The sequence below is a fragment of the Chanodichthys erythropterus genome, chromosome 13 (assembly GCF_024489055.1).
Source record: "Chanodichthys erythropterus isolate Z2021 chromosome 13, ASM2448905v1, whole genome shotgun sequence".
NCBI classification, from domain to species: Eukaryota; Metazoa; Chordata; class Actinopteri; order Cypriniformes; family Xenocyprididae; genus Chanodichthys; species Chanodichthys erythropterus.
In genome coordinates this window covers 37,433,330-37,456,103 of record NC_090233.1, presented here as the reverse complement: position 1 = coordinate 37,456,103, position 22,774 = coordinate 37,433,330, and the positions used below count along the sequence as shown (strand labels likewise).

General features: G+C 37.0%; 1 protein-coding gene across 4 annotated transcripts in view; it reads right to left on the bottom strand.

Annotated features, from left to right (window-relative positions):
• stard8 (StAR related lipid transfer domain containing 8) overlaps positions 1-21,570 on the bottom strand; it is a 74,397-nt gene extending 52,827 nt beyond the window's left edge. For 2 of the 4 annotated variants that reach the window (XM_067407287.1, XM_067407288.1), the window contains exon 1: positions 16,404-16,736. In XM_067407287.1, coding sequence (XP_067263388.1) covers positions 16,404-16,518 — 115 coding nt within the window. In that variant the 5' untranslated portion in view covers positions 16,519-16,736. Of the gene's footprint in view, positions 1-1,396; positions 1,648-16,403; positions 16,737-20,091; positions 20,123-21,492 lie in introns of those variants that run through there. The other 2 variants (XM_067407289.1, XM_067407291.1) reach the window with 2 other exon arrangements.
• Between the last annotated feature and the right edge of the window lie 1,204 nt (positions 21,571-22,774).

Sequence of the window (22,774 nt, the reverse complement as noted above, 5' to 3'; positions counted from 1 at the left end):
TCCTATTATCCACAGCAGGGGTTATCTAAATGGGGACCTATAAGTTAGGGATGGTCAATTTTTAATTTCAAGTACTGATAGATCTCAAAAATGAGTACTTCGGGGTGGGACATGTGCATATGGGGGTGGGTATGGTGGGCGTGTCAGTCACGGCGATAATGAAAATATTTTAATTTAAATAAATGACTGCTGAAGTGTGAATGAACACCAGTAAACTGAAACCTGTGCTATACGACATCCTATATTAATCAGATATCCTAGATTCAAAACATAATCGTAACAATAGAGTTTGTATCTGCACAAAAGGATGCAAATTCAAGTGAACTTGAAGTTACATGCTTGTTTGAATGTGTAACACCCCTTCCCTTAACAACGCCAAAACACGGGAAACAAAAGCACAAAGAATTAACAACATTCTCTTATAATAGTGTTCTCATTATAATGTTTAGTCCTGCACTTAACTGTATTTTCATGATCAAAGTTATTCCAGGCATCACCGCCCAATTTCAAATACATAGTTTCACTTTATTTTGCCCATCTGGACTGTCATGCTGTCCTAACACTAACCAATCAGACCTCAGGTATAACATCCAAAATGCTGTAATAACCAATCAGAAAAAATATATATATTTTTTAAAGTCACTGCGATCATCGTTTTCTTGATCGATTGTCGCTGTCGTGTCCAAGTGCTCGAGTACTCAGGTACTCAAACACATCCCTACTCCACAAAGGGCCATAAGGGGGTGCTAGATTCGCAGTGGGAATTTGACATACTGTTGGAATCATAAGAATTATTTTGTTCTATTCTATAATTAACATTTTACATTATGCTCCATGTTTAAAAGTACTTTAATAATGTTAGAAAAAAGAAAATATGTAATAAAAACTGTACATTCTCCATTCTATATTTTACACATTTTTAATATTTTTTACTCTATAAGGTTATCTTTATACTTGAAAACGTATAGCATCTTTTAAATTTAAATGATGAAAGTTGACATCAGTACCATTCTGCTTTCATTTTGCTTTTCTAAAAAATTGGTTGATATCACAAAATATAACTGACTACTGACAGATATGACACAAAAAAAGATATAGCGTTGACTTAATAGAAAGTGATTATCTTCCAAATAATATTTTTACACATTTATTTACACATTTACTAAGAAGGGGTACCTCGCAACGCGACCATCATATTTGGCGATTTGTGGCACCAAAGTTTGAAAAACCCTGATATATAGAATCTAATGCACATTAATATGAACAATTTTAAACACTCTATATCCGAGGTCTGAATCAAATTACACAGCTACAGAAAACTAGCCAACTACCAGAGGCACTTAGTATGGAGACCGCAGCCAGATGCACTGAAGAATGAAGTGAGGTTAAAACTCACCATGACACTTTCGATGTTGTGTGGACGACCTCTCCATCCTAATCACTTAAACTCCAGTGGTTCAACATTACAGGAGACACAGAAAAGTGCCTGCCAGAGCCATTCAAACACCTAAAACCTGCTCAAGACCATCATACCAACATGCGCTCATAATTTTCCAAAAGGTCCAACCACAAAAGTATTTTTTATCCAAACAGGGCCATATCGAAAAGCAATGTTTAACCGTGTCTATACAGTGGAGTGGGATCTGATTTACTGTGGTGGCGGTATCCTGAGGGAGAGAGGGTGGGGGGTTCGTCCCTTCCTGACCACCTCCCCCCCCTACCCATTTACACCATCTGGTTCCTGAGACCAAATGTTCGGCCCTCAAAAACTCCTCCTCCACGTACCACACTACAGTCTGCGTGTGCTTGTGTGCCTCAACATGCTAAATGAGCTCAAGCGCCGTAATCCATACGGCCTGTCATTAGCCTTATTAGGGTTGTGTGTTAGGCCCTGAGGGATTGTTGGGTGCTTCATAAAGTTATTAAACTCAGTGAAGTATAACATAACAACTAGCCCAACTGCACACCTGCAACACTCAAATAAGGTGTATGCATGTGTGTTTCGGTTCATTATTGTGCTGAACACGTAGGGGTGTGTGATTTTAACAAAATTATAGCTCAATATTTTTGGGGATTTTTACCATAGTGATTGTTAGACAATTTTTGATGAATGGGTTTTTGTGATTTTGATCGATAAAGGTGCCATCGAACGTTTTTTTTTTACAAGATGTAATATAAGTCTAAGGGCATCAGTAATTATGAGCCGATTCATGCTGCGGCCCCTTTAAATCTGGCGCTCCCCCACCCACGGAGCTCGCGCTTGCCTTTAACAACATAAACAAAGTTCACACAGCTAATATAACCCTCAAAATGAATCTTTACAAAGTGTTCGTCATGCATGCTGCATGCATACATCGGATTATGTGAGTATTGTATTTATTTGGATGTTTACATTTGATTCTGAATGAGTTTGAGGCTATGCTCCATGGCTAACGGCTAATGCTACACTGTCGGAGAGATTTATAAAGAATGAAGTTGTGTTTATGAATTATACAGACTGCAAGTGTTTAATAATGAAAATAATGACGGCTCTCGTCTCCATGAATACAGTAAGAAACGATGGTAACTTTAACCACATTTAACAGTACATTAGCAACATGCTAACAAAACATTTAGAAAGACAGTTTACAAATATCACCAAAAATATCATGTTATCATGAATCATTTCAGTTATTATTGCTCCATCTGCCATTTTTTGCTATTGTTCTTGCCTGCTTACCTAGTCTGATGATTCAGCTGTGCACATCCAGACGTCCTGCCCTTGTCTAATGCTTTGAACATGGGCTGGCATATGCAAATATTGGGGGCGTACAACCCGAATGTTACGTAACAGTCAGTGTTATGTTGAGATTCACCTGTTCTTTGGAGGTCTTTTAAACAAATGAGATTTATACAAGGAGGAAACAATGGTGTTTGAGACTCACTGTATGTCATTTCCATGTACTGAATTATTTGACTATGCCAAGATAAATTCAATTTTTCATTCTAGGGTACCTTTAAAAATTGTGAAATGATACTTTAAAAAAAAGAAACTTTAAATACCAGTAGGTGGTGGCAAATCACTTAATAAATGAGTCAATGGCTGCATCTGAATATGCATTTATCCTACTACATAGTAGAAGAACAATTATGTCAGAATTTACAGTATTTATTAAACAGTAGGTAAGTACCTGAAAGATTCTCAAGTGTACATCCAGTGGAGAACTTTACTATCCCACGAGACCACAGGGGAGGAGTTGTGAATGGCAGCGAAACGATGCAACTAACGTTGGTATGATGAACGTAGTATTTCCAGAGTTCATCCAAACTACACATATTCATGCTATATAAATTACATAAAGAATCTATATACAGATTTTTTTATGTAATTTTATGGTACATTCAAAAGATGTACCTACTCGATATGAATAGGTCATTGAATCACAGACTTGACCAATTCATTCAAAAACACAGATACATTCAGTAACAAAAAAAGACAATAGTGTGTCTAAAATGCAACTTGGATATTAACTTTGTGTTTACTGAACTGTGGTATAAAATCACAATTTGCAATCGTGCTGATGTTCGTAAAAAAAAAAAAAAAACAGTCTTGCCCGTGTTATATTGCTTATATAATATAAGACAAAAACTCATATGGGACACGATTAAAGGGATATTTCACCAAAAAAATGAGCCAAACACAATCAGAGTTATATTAATCCTGGCTCTTCCAAACTTTATAATAGGAGTGAATGGTGACATTTCTTTAAGCCCAAAAATGTGCATCCATCCATCATAAAAGTAATCCATACGGCTCCAGGGGATTAATAAAGGTCTTCTGAAGCGAAGTGATGCAAGTCTGTGTGCATTTTGAAAAAAAAAGAAAAAAAACAAACAAAAGCGATACACCAGTCATCCAGCTCTATTGTGGCTACGTTCGCCATGGAAAACTCACACCGGGGGCTCAGCTAGAATATTTTAAACTTGTATGTAAAATGATTAAAACTAACAAGGCACAAATCTTTCAAATCAAAAGATTTTAGATTTAAGAAACCATATCATTACTGATTAAAATATAGAAAATAATATTGTCAATCCACACAGCTGACATGTTTAACTGTTGTAGCTTATCCACGTTGTGGGCATGATATAGATGCTGAACACAGGCAAAACGTGCCATTGGAGAAGCACTAATTAAACATCTGTTTTGGTCACAAATATTGGCCCTCCAAAACCATTTCCTTCTGAAACCAGAAATAGCTGTTTCAGTAGCTGAAATTTCGGTGCATTTAAACTGTATTCTAATAGGCTATTGTTTTTGCAACGTGAATGACATAGCTACTTGATAATGTCAGCTTACACATAGTTAAAATAACAATTACAATATATTATCGTAGATGAAACATATTGCAACCCCTTGCTGAAAGGTGCATAAAAGCCATCTGGTTTTGCTATGAAAAATAATTATGCATTCAATTCTATCGCTTTAAGAAATGACTGAGAGGAGTAGTTAAACAAAGCAAATGAGCCCTGCTGGTACTCAATTCTGATTGGATCAAAGTTCAGACGGTCTGTATAGTCATTTCCTGTTCCCTGGGATTTGCTGTCATTCCTTGGGTCCTGTGAGAATGAGGGGAGAGGAAAGGAGTGGTGAAGGAGAGGGGGAAAGAACAGACAGTTCAGGAAACAAGGGATCAGACAGGAAAGCACAAACGAAAATGTCACGGCAAAAAAGGGAGTGGCGTTGTCGTACATGCATCACTTCCTTTTCGATGGGCTTCTTTGATGTCTATCAGAAGAGACACACAAAACGCACACGAACAAACACATGCCCAGTCGTACACATCAGATACAGAAAGACAGAAAGTAGGACAAAAGTGAAACAGACCATGAGAGAATCACGAGAGGGAGACAGACAGACGATGTAATATAAAAGAGGAAATGAATGATGGGGAGTCACTCAGCTTTGACCTCATGATATATTCTAAAATACTCTCAAGCCAATCATCAAATGCTAAAGGCAACATCAGCTCAATAACTGTGACAAACTGAGCAGAAGATGGCCGTGACAATCTGTCCCTCTCTCAAACACACACTATTACTTTACATTTGCACACCTATATATACACTGAGCTTTATCAGCACACACACGGACATACTGCTACACACAGCATTTCCACTTCAAACACAGCACGACAGACTCACACACACAAAATATCGAAGTCGAAAGCCGCTTCAAACGCTTCAGATTGCTTCAAACGCATGTGCTTACTTGTGAGCATTTTTAAGCAGTGTGCGTCTATAACTTGTTGCTAACCCAAAATATTTGCTGTGGATAAAATGATCCAACAAGAGAAACAGATTCATTCAATTTATAAAATCAAGAAAAGATCATCTAATTTAATATACAACATGTACAAAAACACTATTAGTGTTAAGGCCTGTTCAACACAAATGTTCTGTATGAAAATTTGGTGAGAGTTGACCAAAAGTGTAAATCTTATTGATTGGCCAGTTTTCTTTGCAGTGCTATTTATAAAAAAAAAAAAAAAAAAAAAAAAAAATAGATTAAAACACCAATCCATAAAAAAAGTCACATTGATACTAGCATTCAAATTTTTATCACAGCAATTTTTCATACCAAGCATACCAAATTTTTCTTATTCCAAACAAGTTCCAAACACTGTTGAACTAAAGAGTAACTGCACTACGAAATAAGTAGGAGCGCTCTGAGGCACTGCCTTTTTTGACGTGAAAATCTTCTCCGGTTCATTTCTTCTGTTCAGTCCGTCGAGGACAGATGCCAGTAAAAACGTGAACACACGGGAGTATGTTTCAATATACTATAATTTATACAACATATTATAATTCATTACTTCTATATAGATTTATAAGTTGCTCAAGCAAGTGGCAAAACATTTAAACGTGTTAAAATCACAAACATTTTAAATTAAAACAATTGACAAAAACAGCTGACTCTTATGCCTTTTCTTTTGCATTTAAAGGGGACCTATTATGCCCCATTTTACAAGATGTAAAATAAGTCTCTGGTGTCCCCAAAGTGTATATGTGAAGTTTTAGCTCAAAATACCCCACAGATCATTTTTTATATCATGTTAAAATTGCCACTTTTAGTGGATGAGCAAAAACGAGCCGTTTCAGTGCGGTCCCTTTAAATGCAAATGAGCTGCTGTGCTTGGCCTAAGAGGGTGGAGCTTCAAGAGCTCATTCTCTGGTGTCAGGATTCAGTCAGGATGCACTATGTCAGAAACTGCAAATATATGCTGCATGGAGACAGAACTGGTATAGTTTAGTTCAATCACGGTTATAACTTGTCTTGTTTTTATCCACTATATTACTACAAGCCTGTTGTACCATCCGAATGATGGCCAAAACTTTACAGATGAGTTTTATGACGTTTATTGTACTTATTGTACAAAATATGAAGCATCTTGTTTTTTTTTTTAACTCTAGAAAATCTCTGTAAGAGCTTAATAAAACACAGAGGAAGTGTGCATTAAAATATTATCCATAAACTATCTCCCCCTCGTATTATCATCAACATACATAGCGAAGTACACAGAAACACTCTTACAACTAATAGTAAACAAATATATAAAAGACATTATGCCTTTTCGGGTGGTGGTTAATAAACTGGTAAACTTTATGTCTGTAAATCAACTCAGATGAACTGTAATAAAGTGCTCTCACCTTCATTACTGCCGTATCCAGTATCACTCTGGAGACTGTAAGCTGGATCACAAACAGTTTGTACTTGTATATCCTTAAGTAGCACATTTTTAGCACAACCTCTGTTTTGTATTGTCCCTTTGTATTGATATTCGTTCACTAAGCAGTCCGGTGTGAAATGATTTGCGCAGACAAACGAATTTCGCTAGAATTGAGGGAGAACAAGTTAATCCACCTCCTTTTCAGCGGCTCAGATTTAGGGAGTAAATGGAGAGAGCTATGTGGATTAATCCATCCAGCTACAGAACACCTAAAACGCTTGGGAGACATTCTTGTCAGGGCAGCAATGGCGGACTGTGTAAACTCGCTGTAAGCTCGCTCAGGGCAGTTCTATGTTAAAAACGGCAGTGTCAACATTCGTGGGCGGGGCCTCTGGCTTTTGTGACGTCACACTGCCAGGGATCTGGAAACGCTTGTTCTGAGACACTGCTTATGATTTATGGGGATTAAAAAAAAGGAGTGGGTGGATTTTTATCACTATAGGGTGGTTGTGTACACACACATTTATGTCCAAACACCATGCAAAAGTGAATTTTGCAGAATAGGTCCCCTTTAAATCTTTGTGCAACAAATCCTGTGGGTCATGAACTGTTTCACCACCTCGACAAAGAGACAAGTGCCATCCATTATGTCGCTTTGTTTATCTAAATGTGAGGTAAGGTGCAGTTTTCCGTGCTTTACACTGGGCAAAAAGACATGTGTTGACTGTGAAACACAGTAGAGTTTGAATTATATGCATTTATGGTGAAATTACTAAATTTGTGTGTCAGTCCATGTTGTCACTTTAATTCAGTGCGTGCAGCAAAAATAGACTCCGTGTGGAAACGATCGCTGCACTGCTGCATACGCACCCCTCCTGGAATGCACTGCTGGACCGAATCTGTGTGCAATGTGAACCATAGACTGTAAAAAAAAAAAAAAGATGGATGAGGCACCTTCACTCTCTTCCATTGTAGTAACTGAAGCCACCAGTGTTGCTATATGGCGCTGACCTCTTGAGTCTCGAGTCTGCGCATAGTGAACTTGGAGCCTGAGTCTGCACAGTAGTGAGTACGAAGTGGAGGCGCAATATCAAGGTCCCGCCCAAACTCAGAACAACTCATTATGTCGGTGTGAAATGAACAGTTATAGAAAATGAGAAAATGTAGAAATTAAAGTTAATGCTTCAATCTCCTCGTGAAGATCCAGAAAAAGTCCATTGTTGCCTCAGTGACTACTTCACATTTAGAGAAGCTGTAAATCTCAGCTCTCACCCCTGTTTTTATAGCATCAAATATCTAACTAAAACCAAAATTATTATTATTAGAACAACAAACTGGAACTAAAACTAGCGTGATAAAAACTGCCAAAAATGACAGAAACCGTCTTTGGAAAAAACAATTTAATGTGTAAATTGATTGTTTAGTTTGTCTCACGTTCCATTACATTTCATGGAGAGGGCAGAGTTTATGACCTATAACTGAAAAGCAATCAGTTAATCTGTCAAAAGATCAATCAATGAATCTATGAACACACAGGCCATTGAATTGATGAAACAACGACTCTATGGATGAATCCATAAAAGAATCTATGAATGAATGTATAATATCCATAATCCATCAATCCAAACGTTCAACGGTTTATTTGAAAATATTACAGACTAGACAAAAGGAAAATATGACACTTCCATTTAAACATAAAATATCACTAAAATCTTAATATAATTTGGACCATTTCATTGAACTCACACTTGTCAGCATCATTATCATCAGCCAAGATCATCAGGCTGAAACACAAGGCAACATCAAAAATGCAGCAGTCAGCGGGTGGCCTGTCTAGTCACTGGCCTATTTGGTCAAGAGAGCTCCAAGAACAGCTGTTATTAAAATATTTCTCTTACACACACACACACACGAGATGCTGCATGGTCATAATTGCAGTGACCTTTCTTGAACAAGACCTCAGAAATTTAGCAGCATACACATACACAGAGACACACACACACACACACACACACAGACACTCAGACAGACAGACAGACAGACAGACACACACACACACACACAAACACAGACAGACAGACAGACAGACAGACACACACCACAGTAATGATAAAGAGCGAGATAATGAAACAGAATGTGAGAACGTTACATTATCAACTTCCTCTTGTAGAGGCTTGGGGTTTTTTGCACTTTTACTCTTTGTTTGCTTTGTACTTTCATGCCCTTTTGTATGTCAGTGTCTGTTGTGTTGTGATATGCAGCTCTCACTTAATTTCTTGCAGCAGGGACTGAAAAACAGTGGTTTCCTCTGTGGCATTTCACAGCTGTCTGGATACGGATGACAAACAAGTTCAGTTTGGCAGAAATCAACACCATCAAATACACCGTTATTCTCAGATGTACCAGAGTGCCATTTTTGCTTAAGGTTAGTCTAGCCAGACCACCGAGACCTCATCAGACCAATGTGACTGAACAAATATCGACCCAACAAGTCAAGATCCAACTGAGATCTCATCCACACAAGCTTGCATGTCAATCTTTCTGTTTGACTTCATTTTTCCCCCCCAAGTACTAATCCCTGATAGCAGCACAGATACAGTATTTGTCCCTGTGCAAATTCAAATGTCAAATCAAACAGAACAGTAGTCTTAATAATATTTATATACAATATTTAATTATATATAACATTTTATAGCATTTATATAATATTATAGAGACATACATCACTATTCAAAAGTTTAGGGTCAGTAAGAATTTTTGAATGTTTTCGAAGTCTCTTACGCTCACCAAGACTAAAAATGTAAAAAAGTAAAAACAGTATTATTGTGTAAAGTATTATTATAATTTAAAAAAAAAAAAAAAAAGTTTTCTATTTTAATATATTTAAAAAAAAGTAACTTATTCCTGTGATGGAAAAGCCGAATTTCCAGCAGCCATTATTCCAGCCAGTAGTTACGTTTCCATCCACCCATTTTTATGTGCATTTTGGGATATCAGATCACATTTATAAAAAAACTAAAAACAAAAAACAAACAAACGCTGGATGACAAGATGTGCATAAATTCTAAAAATGCACATTAAAAAGTTTATGCGCTTAATTGAGGGGGATAACTGTTTTATCTGATAAGAAGACCTGCGCGTAAACTATGATGGAAACGCATTTACCAAATAAATTCCTTGATGTGCAACAAAAAAAACTTTGTGACTTTGCCACAAAAGTGGATATGACTGGATAACTGGACTAACAAGCAGACTAATTTCATTCACAACATCTCAAATGTTGGTTTGATCATTCTGAAATGCCTGAGCCAAAGCCTGTCAACAGAATGATTTGATATAATGACCTCCTAGAAGTGTCTCACGTGACTGCGTTCCCAAACACCAGGTATCCGCCACTGAATGCAAGATAAAATTACAGCATTTATTGCATTTCATCAGCGCACTCTGAGACGCAAGTCATTTATGATGTACAAAAAAAGAGCCACAATGGCTTCCCCAAATTGCAGCAACTTCCAGTTTTATTACAGATACTTTTCCCAGGAAATGACGATTTTGTTCTCTTGAAAAAAATGGGATGGAAATGCCGCATTATTCGAAAATGTTTTATGTGACATTCGAATTTTGTGCTTAAGTTAAATTCACAACTTTGAATGGAAACATAGCTAGTGTCACATGGTCCTTCAGAAATTATTAACTACTGATTTGGTGCTCAAGAAACATTTCTTATTATCATTAACATTAAAAACAGTTACTGAAAACAACTAGCATCCTTGCTAAGTTTAAAAAAACAACAACAAAAAAACAACAACAACAACAACAACAACAACAACTAACTTACTGACCCCAAACTTTTGAACGGTAATGTATTTATTATATATAATAATTAGATATGTAATATTAATGTCCTTTGTTAGTAGGGCTGGGCGATATATCGCATGCGATTGTCACGCGCATTTCGTCAGTAAAGCAGATTCCCTGATTACCGCTAAATCGCCATCACCTGCTTTCAAATGGAGCGGCATTTAATAGACAGAACCGTAGATCACTGACAAGCCATGCAATATCGCGTTCATTATCGCAGATGAATCGCCTTCATTAATGAACGTGATATTGCGTCGCTTGTCAGTAAACTACGGCTTTGTCTATTAAATGCCGCTCCATTTGAAAGCAGGAGATGGCAATTTAGCGGTAATCTGGGAACCGGCTTTACTGACAAAATGCACGTGACAATCGCATGCGATATATCGCCCAGCCCTATTTATTAGGTTTACATTGTAAAGCCATTCAAAATAGTTATTGATGTCATTTGGTCATTTATTTGCACATTATATTTTATTTTTATTTAATTCATTTCACTGTAAGAAAGACAATGAAACATTTTAAACACTTCTTTCTTAATATACATTTCCATTATTGGATATATTTTCAGCATTGAACTACAATTTACTATCAAATTTATGCTGCTTTGTTGTAATTTTTAAATTATTCAAAATAAGTAGCACAAGAATATATAATAAATAAATAAATAAATAAAAACAGACTGACTTACAGACAACATTTATTTCACCTGACCTATAACACTCAACATTAATCTCATCTAATAACTCTGAGGCACCAAGGAAGTAGCTAATGCATCAAGCTTGACAACATTAGGACACCATAGTACTGTATCTCTCTTACTGTCTGGAATGGATGTAACAAAGTTTTTCAGTTATAAGTTAACAGCCACACATAGCCAATAAATATATATATTTTTAAAAAAAAATCATCAATATAGCCTTTTTATCTCTCCTTTTATCCTATTATAGAAATAAGACCTGGAGATATGGAAGTAGGAACATTTCATGTACTTTTTTAAATTGCAACACTGGATTTCCATGCTTGCTTCCTCTCAGCTGACATTCTATGTTACTACTGTATCATCATGACATGACCATCCACAGGCTCAAACCAAAAAGCCACACCAGCACATGACAAGCTCACTGCCTGCATTCAGAAGGGTCATGTCATATATCTTCCACTCTACAAATTCGTCGGAATTATCCCAACATTTGAAACTAATCGCTAGTTTATTTGTACAAGATCCTTAATCATTTCAGTCTGATTTTAACAGTTTGAACATTGTTTGTGTTGTGAATGTGAAATGCACAGTACAATTAAGCTTTTCAAGGTTATCAAATGAAGGTCCACAAATTCAACAGGACAACATGAGCTCAATATTTTTATCTCATTTCACATGCAGAGAGTGCATTTAAATAAGACTCTTTAAAGACACAGCTCCAAAAAACAAAACAGAAAAAAAGGTCACTTCAGATCAGATTAGAGTCCAATTCTCACTGTTAAAGGGATAGTTCACCCAAAAATGAAAATTTGATGTTTATCTACACCCAGGGCATCCAAGATGTTGGTGACTTTGTTTCTTCAGTAGAACACAAATTATGATTTTTAACTCCAACCGCTGCGGTCTGTCAGCCAAATAATGTGTTTTAGAGGTAAAAAATGATATAAATACCGTTCGGTTTCTTGCACAAACCGATCGTTTCGTGTCTTAGGACATCAATGTGTCGTCACGAGCCACAGGTTTTAATTTGGATTTATCTGTCGTGTTTTTCCCATTTACATGCATTATTCGGCTGACAGACCGCGACGGTTGGAGTTAAAAATCATCATTTGTGTTCTACTGAAGAAATAAAGTCACCTACATCTTGGATGCGCTGGGGGGTAAGCAGCGCTTTGCCCCCCTCACAGTTGTCATGAAGGGCAAAATTAATTATATAGACCAAAACCACAATTAGCCTTTCGCCGAGCCCCGCCCCCCTTAGTTACTGTTGCTTTGTCCGACAAGCCGTGGCACTGTCACTCCACACACAGTGAAAAATACATCGTGGAACAAAGAGGATACTGACCACACATCGACAGACAAGACAGAGCAGGTTACTTATGATATTAAACAAAGTCCCAGCTTTCAAACCATGTTAGTTATTAAAGAAATTCAAACAATAAAAACCTTTTTGTTGCTCTTTAATGTGTCGTGACCATGGTCATGACAGATTGCTGTAGATCCTCAGCTCAACCGCTCGTAAAAAAAACGATCATCTCTTCCTATTAGTCCATGAACATGAGAATGAATGTTGTTTCAAACGCGGAAAGACGTCAATACACACCATTCAGGTTTAACTCCACCGAGGTTAATCTTTTAACTACTGGCTGCTTTGTCGGACAAAATGGCGGATGTGGCGTTCTGATTGGTTAGATCGCTTGTCAATCAAACTCCCGGCGAAAGGTCAATTGGTACAAACCACAATTTCAGCCAGTTTCTTTCTGCTGTAAAGTTGGGCATTTTAACATGGGGCTCAATGAGATTCTGCTCTCTTTTGGAGCCTGTGTCTAGCGGCCAGTCGATGAATTACAGTTTAAGTCACTTCTGTATTGGCTTCAAGAGAAACAAAGGGAGGTTGCCGTTTGGTTTAAAGTCTTGCCAGTTTGGACATTTAAGCTATTTTAGACCATCGGATGTGTATCATTTATTATATTGAGCTACTGCACTGATGCATTGCGGCACACAATAGCTCGCACATCACGTGAATCTTGTGCACAGAGAGGATCGCAGAAACTCGTTGTCAACGCTGTCCTGTGATTTATTGCTAAAGTAGCTTTGAAACTCAAAAAGCTATAGCATATATTTTTCTACTTTTGAAGTAACTACTTACAACCCACAGCTTCATAATTAAAAGAGATGGTATGACTAATTCAAGTTATGTTGGAGCACTCTGCTAAATTCAAATGTGCTTTGGCTAGTGAACTATTAGGGGGGGGAAAAAAGTCACGATTAATAATCATTCATTAATCATAATGGAGGTAAAATGTTCAATTAATTGAGATTTTAATTGTAGGTCATATCGTCCAGCCCTAGTCTATTGTAGTGTTGCACGATATACCGATACTAGAAAGGTATCGCAAAAGCCTGCTTTTAAAAACTGTCCAGTTCTTCATTTTATTAGTACCGTACTTTGAGTGCCAACTGTATTTCCTAATGTGCTACAGCAGGGGGCAGTTTGCGTGCAGCGCACTGCTTCTAAGGCACATTGTGTGCGTGATTATTCCTCTCAATCGCGCAATGGCATTTATAGTGATGAAACGAGAGGTATGGTTGCAAATACAGGTGCTCTTGCAGACCATCCACAAATTGTTGAGAAAGCAGATGCACGAAGCGAAATATGGCATTATTTTGCTTACATTGTCGACAGTCATGGCAAGCCCATGGACACCACAAAGCCCGTCTGCAAAAGATGTTACAAAATAACGCAAGCGAAGGGAGCCAACACATCCAACTCAGCAAAGCATCTTGCCGACAAAAATCCCGATTTGTACAAAGAATCTAAAGAGTGACAGGTTAGTGAATGTGATACCAGCATTATGTTTATGCTCTCAAACATTAAATGAGAGTTATTTATTTATTTTACTCAGTAATCTCATTTTTACAATAATCTTGATAATTTACAGCAGGGATGGACAACTCCGGTCCTGGAGGGCCAGTATCCAGCAGAGTTTAGCTCCAACCCTAATCAAACACACCTGAACCAGCTAATCAAGGTCTTTAGGATTAGTAGAAAGTTATAGGCAAGTGAGTTATCATCAGGGATGGAGATAAACTCTGCAGGACACTGGCCCTCCAGGACCGGAGTTGTCCATCCCTGATTTACAGTAAGAATCTAAATAATTTAACTTTATTTAGCATAAAATAATAAACATTAAAAATTATATTAAATCTAACTCTAACTTCATGGCAATGAAGCTCAAATCCAGAATTATCAGCCTGCACACTGGTGAAGAAAGAAGTTCTGTCATATGTGTTATTTATTTACTTTTCCTGCTGTTTTAGGTTTTTGCCATAGTATCGTTTAAGTATCGGTATCGTGATATTTAAGTTGGGTATCGTATCGAAGTCAAAATTTTGGTATCGTAACAACACTAGTCTATTGTAGTGTCTTATTATTTGATGTGGATGTGTACTGATGTGAATTAATGTGTGAGATTCTAGAAACATCTTGTGCTCTGTCTCTTTTCATCATGTGATCTTTCTCTGTACACCCTAAAAGGATTCAGGCCTCACTTCATAGTTATAAGTGAACTTATAGTCCTTTTATGTACTTCAGTTACTGAACTCTTAGTTTCACTTCTTATTTTCTAATTATATAATGTACCCCTAACAATAAACTGTGTGCCATGATTGAACTGCACTTTGTGTCTGTCTGACTAGTCATTGGTACCCAGGTATACCTGCTTGTACTGATGTGAATTAATGTGAGACAGTAAACCGCTGTCGGATGCAAGACAATTTTTGGAAGAAATTCCAACAATAGAGTTTAATTGAACGAATATGATGCTTTAGCCTTTAAGTCATCAGAAACATGATCCTCACATGCTCATCATATGCTCATCAAACTAATCACATGAAAGAGGAAATGCAAAATCTTGACCTTCGAAACTCTTCAGTGTAAATGTCCAAAATCCCTTCCAAAATAACAAACGCACGATAAAAAAAGTCCTCTGGCACAAGGCAACTATTTCTAAAGACAGGAGGTGCACTTCCAAAATGGGTTAATTGCAGCAACTGGAAAACTCATTAAGATAATCAAAGTCTCTATGGAAATTGGAAACTAGCACTGTCATGTTTGTAATGAGATCAGCAGAAAGTGGCCTCATAAATCAAAAAAAAAAAAAAAAAAATGTAGGGATTGTTATAAGACCAAACATGAGAACACACAGATATGTCAGTTATGTTAATTGAAGGCAATTTCAGATTCTCTCACACCATTTCTTTCTCCAGATAAAAGCTTTGTGGGCAACCAAAGTAGTTATTAGCAGCGCTACTTTAATGTATATTTCTGCACAGACAGTAACTATGTCTCCAAACCTACTGAGGCACCAACCTAAACCGCACTTCTGAGCATCACATGCACGTGCAACAGCTATCTATCTAGGGAGGAAGCTCATTATGTAGGCTACCTACCGAGACACATCCAGTATAAACTCAAGGAGAGTGGTGTACTGTAAACTGATCTCACACTGCCTCACTCACACCTACCTCTCTATAAATGCATTTTCCACAGTCGCGTGCGTGCGGTTGTTGGCCTTTTAACAAATGAATAGATCTTTTATTTCAGCTGCTTGCAAAAACGTGGCAGCGCGTGCACACTCAAGTAGACGTATTACAGCTGATAAACAGACTTAATGAACTTTGTATTAGCCGGCTGTCATCCAAAATAAATTAATTACATGGAAATAAAATTCTAACACCTTCTAAAGAAATAGAAGTAATCAATCTTTACAGTAATCAATCTTTACTAAACATGCTATTGGCAGAAACCATGGTTACCACGGTAAATTTCAGAGGGTTCAGCAATGCATGAGGGAAAACCTCAAGGGTTCGTTTCATTACTGCAACAGAGCCAGTGATACACATAAACATCGATTATACAATATTTTATTACATATTTTATGATTTAACAAACATATCTCATTTGTTATTAAATGAAACACTCATAATCGTATAAAGCATACTTGGACAGACTTTCGAGCCCTTCTGGAAGATTATAATAGACTGACTCGTTGCCGTCTCACACTCACTCACCCGATGCCTTAAGAAAATCCAACTCTCCGCAAAAACAAACGTCTCTCTGCATAACTTACCCGCTATCTGCCGCTGTTTCGCCTTCCTCCGTAGTAAAGTCAGGGCTTTGTATGTAGATTGTCTGAAGTGTGAAGTTAGAGATCGCGTCTGTTGGCCATTGCAGCTTTTATCCATTTCCAAACTCCTTCGCTAACTCTCTCCTGACTTCTGAACTCAACTTCTAACCCTGGACTACTTCTTTCTGAGACTCTTGATGCGTTCGAGGTCTTAATCTTGAGACGGAGCAGTGGTTATTCATGCTGCTGCCTCATTACGTTAGCGCTATCGTTTCATTTCTTTAAAAAACTCTAATTAAAAGAAGTTTCCGTGGACGCTGCCGTGTAACCATTCAAACCGCTAAGCATCACGGGACATGAAGTCTCTTCACGTGTGCGTCTTTTGACTGTACTGGACTGGTAGTTTCCGTTATGACGCCTAGCGGACTTTTGTTAACAGCTGTTTGATGTTTATTATATATATATATATATATATATATATATATATATATATATATATATATATATATATATATATATATATATATATATATATATATATATATATATATATATATATATATATATATATATATATATATATATATATATATATATATATATATATATATATATATATTATGTTTCGTCATGCAAACTAAGGGCACGTTAATTGCACATAGGTCAAGTTTATTCTTTTTAAACTTAAATGTTATTATTTACAGAAACATTTTAACAAGACTGAGTCAAAATGTTGTGCTATGGACAAAAATAACCTAATATTCGTCTAATATAAACTTTTTGCATTGATCAAGCAATAAAATGTTCTCAAATTTTATTTGACATGCCATACTTTTTAATAATTTAAATTTTTTTGTCTAAAAAAAATCTTAAAAATAATTATTTTCACATAAATGGCCTTTATCTGATTAAAAAAATCAAAAAAGGGTTGATCCTGCCATAACAGGGTGAATGTAACAACAAATTAAAAACCTGGCCTGATGCCTAGGCTCCTGGTATCTGTCATTGTGGACTGATACTTTTTCCTGTCTTTGATCTGAATGACAGTGTAAATATACAAAGTAAATATCTCACACTTATGGTATAGTGCTTGACCAAACTATGTGACTCAATAAAGATCTAATCTGAAGATCAATGGGAAGAACATTTCTAAAGTTCGTTCACATGCCAGAGAACAGTGACGAGATGAAGCAATCACATTGAGTGAATAACCATTAAAAGGAAAGACACTTACATTATTTAAAAAAAAAAAAAAAAAGAAAAAAAAAAAAGAGGTATCACTCATGTGTGTAATTTACACCAAAAACAACCACACACATTAGTTTGTTTGATGAGCTTATTCATTTGCATAGTTTATGGGGACCCTTGCAAACTAGGATGAACTACAAACATTCATAAAATACTGATTAGACTCAAATAAAGCATAACCACAATGTCCCAACAGAAACTGGACACGGTGTGCCCTAAAATATACTTGTTAGTCCGATCATTTTTAAACTAGAACAAGAAAAGATTTTGTCTTATTTTAATGTTTCCATAAAGATCAGCAGGTAATCATCCACATAAAACATATACAGGTGCTGGTCATATCATTAGAATATCATCAAAAAGTTTATTTATTTCACTAATTCCATTCAAAAAGTGAAACGTGTATATTATATTCATTCATTACACACAGACTGATATATTTCAAATGTTCATTTCTTTTCATTTTGATGACTATAACTGACAACTAAGGAAAATCCCAAATTCAGCATCTCAGAAAATTAGAACATTGTGAAAAGGTTCAATATTGAAGACACCTGGTGCCACACTCTAATCAGCTAATTAACTCAAAACACCTGCAAAGGCCTTTAAATGGTCTCTCAGTCTAGTTCTGTAGGCTACACAATCATGGGGAAGACTGCTGACTTGACAGTTGTCCAAAAAACGACCATTGACACCTTGCACAAGGAGGGCAAGACACAAAAGGTCATTGTAAAAGAGGCTGGCTGTTCACAGAGCTCTGTGTCCAAGCACATAAATAGAGAGGTGAAGGGAAGGAAAATATGTGGTAGAAAAAAGTGTACAAGCAATAGGGATAACCGCATCCTGGAGAGGATTGTGAGACAAAACCCATTCAAAAATGTGGGGGAGATTCACAAAGAGTGGACTGCAGCTGGAGTCAGTACTTCAAGAACCACTACGCACAGACATATGCAAGACATGGGTTTCAGCTGTCGCATTCCTGGTGTCAAGCCACTCTTGAACAACAGACAGCGTCAGAAGTGTCTAAAGACAAAAAGGACTGGACTGCTGCTGAGTGGTCCAAAGTTATGTTCTCTGATGGAAGTAAATTTTGCATTTCCTTTGGAAATCAGGGTCCCAGAGTCTGGAGGAAGAGAGGAGAGGCACACAATCCACGTTGCTTGAGGTCCAGTGTAAAGTTTCCACAGTCAGTGATGGTTTGGGGTGCCATGTCATCTGCTGGTGTTGGTCCACTGTGTTTTCTGAGGTCCAAGGTCAACGCAGCCGTATACCAGGAAGTTTTAGAGCACTTCATGCTTCCTGCTGCTGACCAACTTTATGGAGATGCAGATTTCATTTTCCAACAGGACTTGGCACCTGCACACAGTGCCAAAGCTACCAGTACCTGGTTTAAGGACCATGGTATCCCTGTTCTTAATTGGCCAGCAAACTCGCCTCACCTTAACCCATAAAAAATCTATGGGGTATTGTGAAGAGGAAGATGCGATATGCCAGACCCAACAATGCAGAAGAGCTGAAGGCCACTATCAGAGCAACCTGGGCTCTCATAACACCTGAGCAGTGCCACAGACTGATCGACTCCATGCCACGCCGCATTGCTGCAGTAATTCAGGCAAAAGGAGCCCAACTAAGTATTGAGTGCTCATTCTTTTCATGTTCATACTTTTCAGTTGAACAAGATTTATAAAAACCCTTTCTTTGTATTGGTCTAGTCTATAGTAATATTCTAATTTTCTGAGATGCTGAATTTGGGATTTACCTTAGTTGTCAGTTATAATCCTCAAAATTAAAAGAAACATTTGAAATATATCAGTTTGTGTGTGATGAATGAATATAATATACAAGTTTCACTTTTTGAATGGAATTAGTGAAATAAACTTTTTGATGATATTCTAATTATATGACCAGCACCTGTACATATAAAAAATTAATATAAAGCTATAACTAACTTTTAATTGTGTTTTTATAGATTCAAGCACTTCCAGAGAGTGGCTCCAAAAATGGCACACATAAGGAACCCTTGTGCCTCACAGTCTGTGGTGAATAATTATACATTAGGCTAGATATCTACCATGCCATCTGAGGTGTGTTAAAAATAGTATGATCTACTTTCTGTGTCATGTGATCCTACCATTACTTTCCTAAAATGCAACTGGGTGACATCTACAGTAGATGACTGCACAGAGAGGGTAGAGGGCAAGGAGGGCAAGGAGAACCGCTCAAACTATAAATTATGAAATATCATGAAAGTAGTGTCCGTGTGTTTTATATTAAAAACAGTTAAATATAGAAACATTCCTTAGTAGGTTGTTTCAGGCTGAATTGTGTCCACATCACTCTAAATAATGTACACTTGTAGTCTTTTTCTAGGTGCTCTAGCAGGTGCCATAATAATGTGGTTAGTAGTAAAGCATTCAGCTATAATAGAATCTCACGTCCTTACCTGAGCGCTGGACACGACAGCAGGTCAGCTTCTGAAACGTCAGGGGAAATTTTTCAATCATATTTCATGAAATCTAACAACAGGATCTGTGTCTGTTTTTCTCTGGGCACTCTCACTTTGTGCTTCATTATCTGCTTGATAAAATAAACCCTCAACAAGGATGTCTGAAGTACATTTTTTTTATAGGCCTACTGTAAGGCTATACAGACTAAATTCAATGTCAAATAGCTTTATATGGCTTATATATGAGATTGGCACGATTTTGTTTTTTAATTTAATGCTTTTTTAAGCAATGAGGCAAGTGATCAAAAATGACTGGGACATTTATAATGTTACAGATGGTTTCTATTTCAAAGAAATACAGTTTTCACAAAAATATTAAGCAGCACAACTGTTGCTAACATTGATAATAATGAGAAATGTTTCTTGAGCAGCAAATCATCATATTAGAATGATTTCTGAAGGATCATGTGACACTGAAGACTGGAGTAATGATGCTGGAAATTCAGCTTTTCCATCACAGGAATAAATTACATTTTAAAAAATATTATAGAAAGCATTTACATATTTCTCAAATAATCTCACTGTGTGTGTATAGACACACACATAGTACAAATATATAGTACAGTATATTTATTTTAACTCTGACATTCTGCCCAACATTTCACTTTGTGTTTTACACAAAGAAAGAATATTGTGTAAAATGACGACAAAATGTATTTTTTTGGGGGGGGTGAACTATTAATTTTGTAATTTATCCTTAAATTAAGGAAATTGTTAGAGTTGCAGAGTTTGTTGCGTGTGCCTCTGAATCAAAGTTTGTTTCTCCAGTAATTTCAGTTGAACAGACATTCCACTGTATCCTAAGTCTGCAACGGAAAAAAAGTAAATATATCAGGATCTTTCACTTAGGAACGTTGTGATGTCATGGGTTTTGCAGTGTAGCCCATTGGCTGAGCAATGCGGAAAGGCTGAAAGGGTGCTTTTAAAAAGACGTTGCCCTGGTAACAGAGTTTTGGCTGGCTCTCACTATGGCCAGCCAGTGAGTGAGTGAGTGAGTCCAGTGCAGCAAATGATAATTTCCTACGCCCACTGCATCAGCCCAAACACTTACTTACACATGCTCAAAAAAGTGACTTCTAACAACTATTCACATAGTATATTATACAAAACATTCCTTTTCAAAAATGAAAACGTTTACCCTTAACTGACATTTGAAAGCTGTTTCCCTTACACAGAAAGTGTGATGGTACTATAACAGTCTATATGATATTCATATGCCATGTTCAAAAATGCTTACAAACATGGCAACACCATGGTAACTTTTGGTACTTTTTGTTAGTGCTCAGTGCCTATGACACAGAGCTGTTTCAACTCTTAAATAGAGTCTCTCTGTCTTACCTTAGCCTGGTTGACGAGTGCTCTTAGACAGTTGATAAAAGCCATGTTCACAGGTAGCCACACTGAGGGTCAGGTACAAAAGGTCAAGGGTGAACACCCATGAAGGTTGCTCTTTGAGTCTATGCAGATTAACGGCTCTCTGAGAGTCTGATGGTCTGGAGCTCAGCGGCTTGAAGAGGCAGATAGGGAGGGGCATAAGGCCATATTTCAGCTGGCCAAGAGAAGAGATTCTCTGCATACCACTGTAGCTAGCGCTAAATGCTAACACACAGCGGGAAAAGCAGAGAAGCCCAGCCGGATCTGCTGTCAGAACAGAGAGCTCACAGAGCACAGCACACCATGGCAAACTTTAAAGGGATCACCCTAATGTCATTCCAACGTCCTATTATTTTCTTTCTTCTGTGAAATACAAAAGGAGATGCTAGCCAGAATTAGCCAAGTCTTACATTACACAATTTCTAATTAAGAAAAGATGGAGATTTGTGAGGTTAAATTTAAATCTCTTCACACAGAACTATAATATCACTTCTTAAGACTTGGAATATAGTATATATGGACCACTTTTATTGTGTTTTTTGTTGGTTCTAGCAATGACAACATTTTCATTTTTGAGTGAACACAGAATCTCTGGAAGGTAAACAACTTAATGTAGCAGTCATTGTTAACACTTCAAAATAAATTCAGCTATAGCTTTATTAAAGCTTTGCTGTGTATTGCAAAGCCATGATTAGCATCACATATTTGTAGACAACTTAAACAAAACCCCAACAATATTTGACCTACAATACTGTATGTACTTGAAAATGTTAACATTTCAATAATTCAACCAACATTCAGTTGATGTTGATTGATGGTATTATGACATGCAGATAAGCCAATTAAATGTTTTGTTTTGACTGTTTTTACACTGTAAAATCCAATAAGTAAACCTTACTTAAAGGTGCCCTAGAATCAAAATTTGAATTTACCTCGGCATAATTAAATAACAAGAGTTCAGTACATGGAAAAGACATACACTGAGCTTCAAACCCCATTGTTTCCTCCTTCTTATGTAAATCTCAGTTGTTTAAAAGACTTCCAGAAAACACGCGGATCTCAACATAACACCGACTGTTACGTAACAGTCTGGATCATTAATATGTATGACCCCAATATTTGCATAATGCCAGCCCATTCGACGCATTAGACAAGGAAAGGCAGTATTAACGTCTGGATCTGTGCACAGACAAGGTAAGCAAGCAAGTACAACAGCGAAAAATGGCAGATGGAGCAATAATAACTG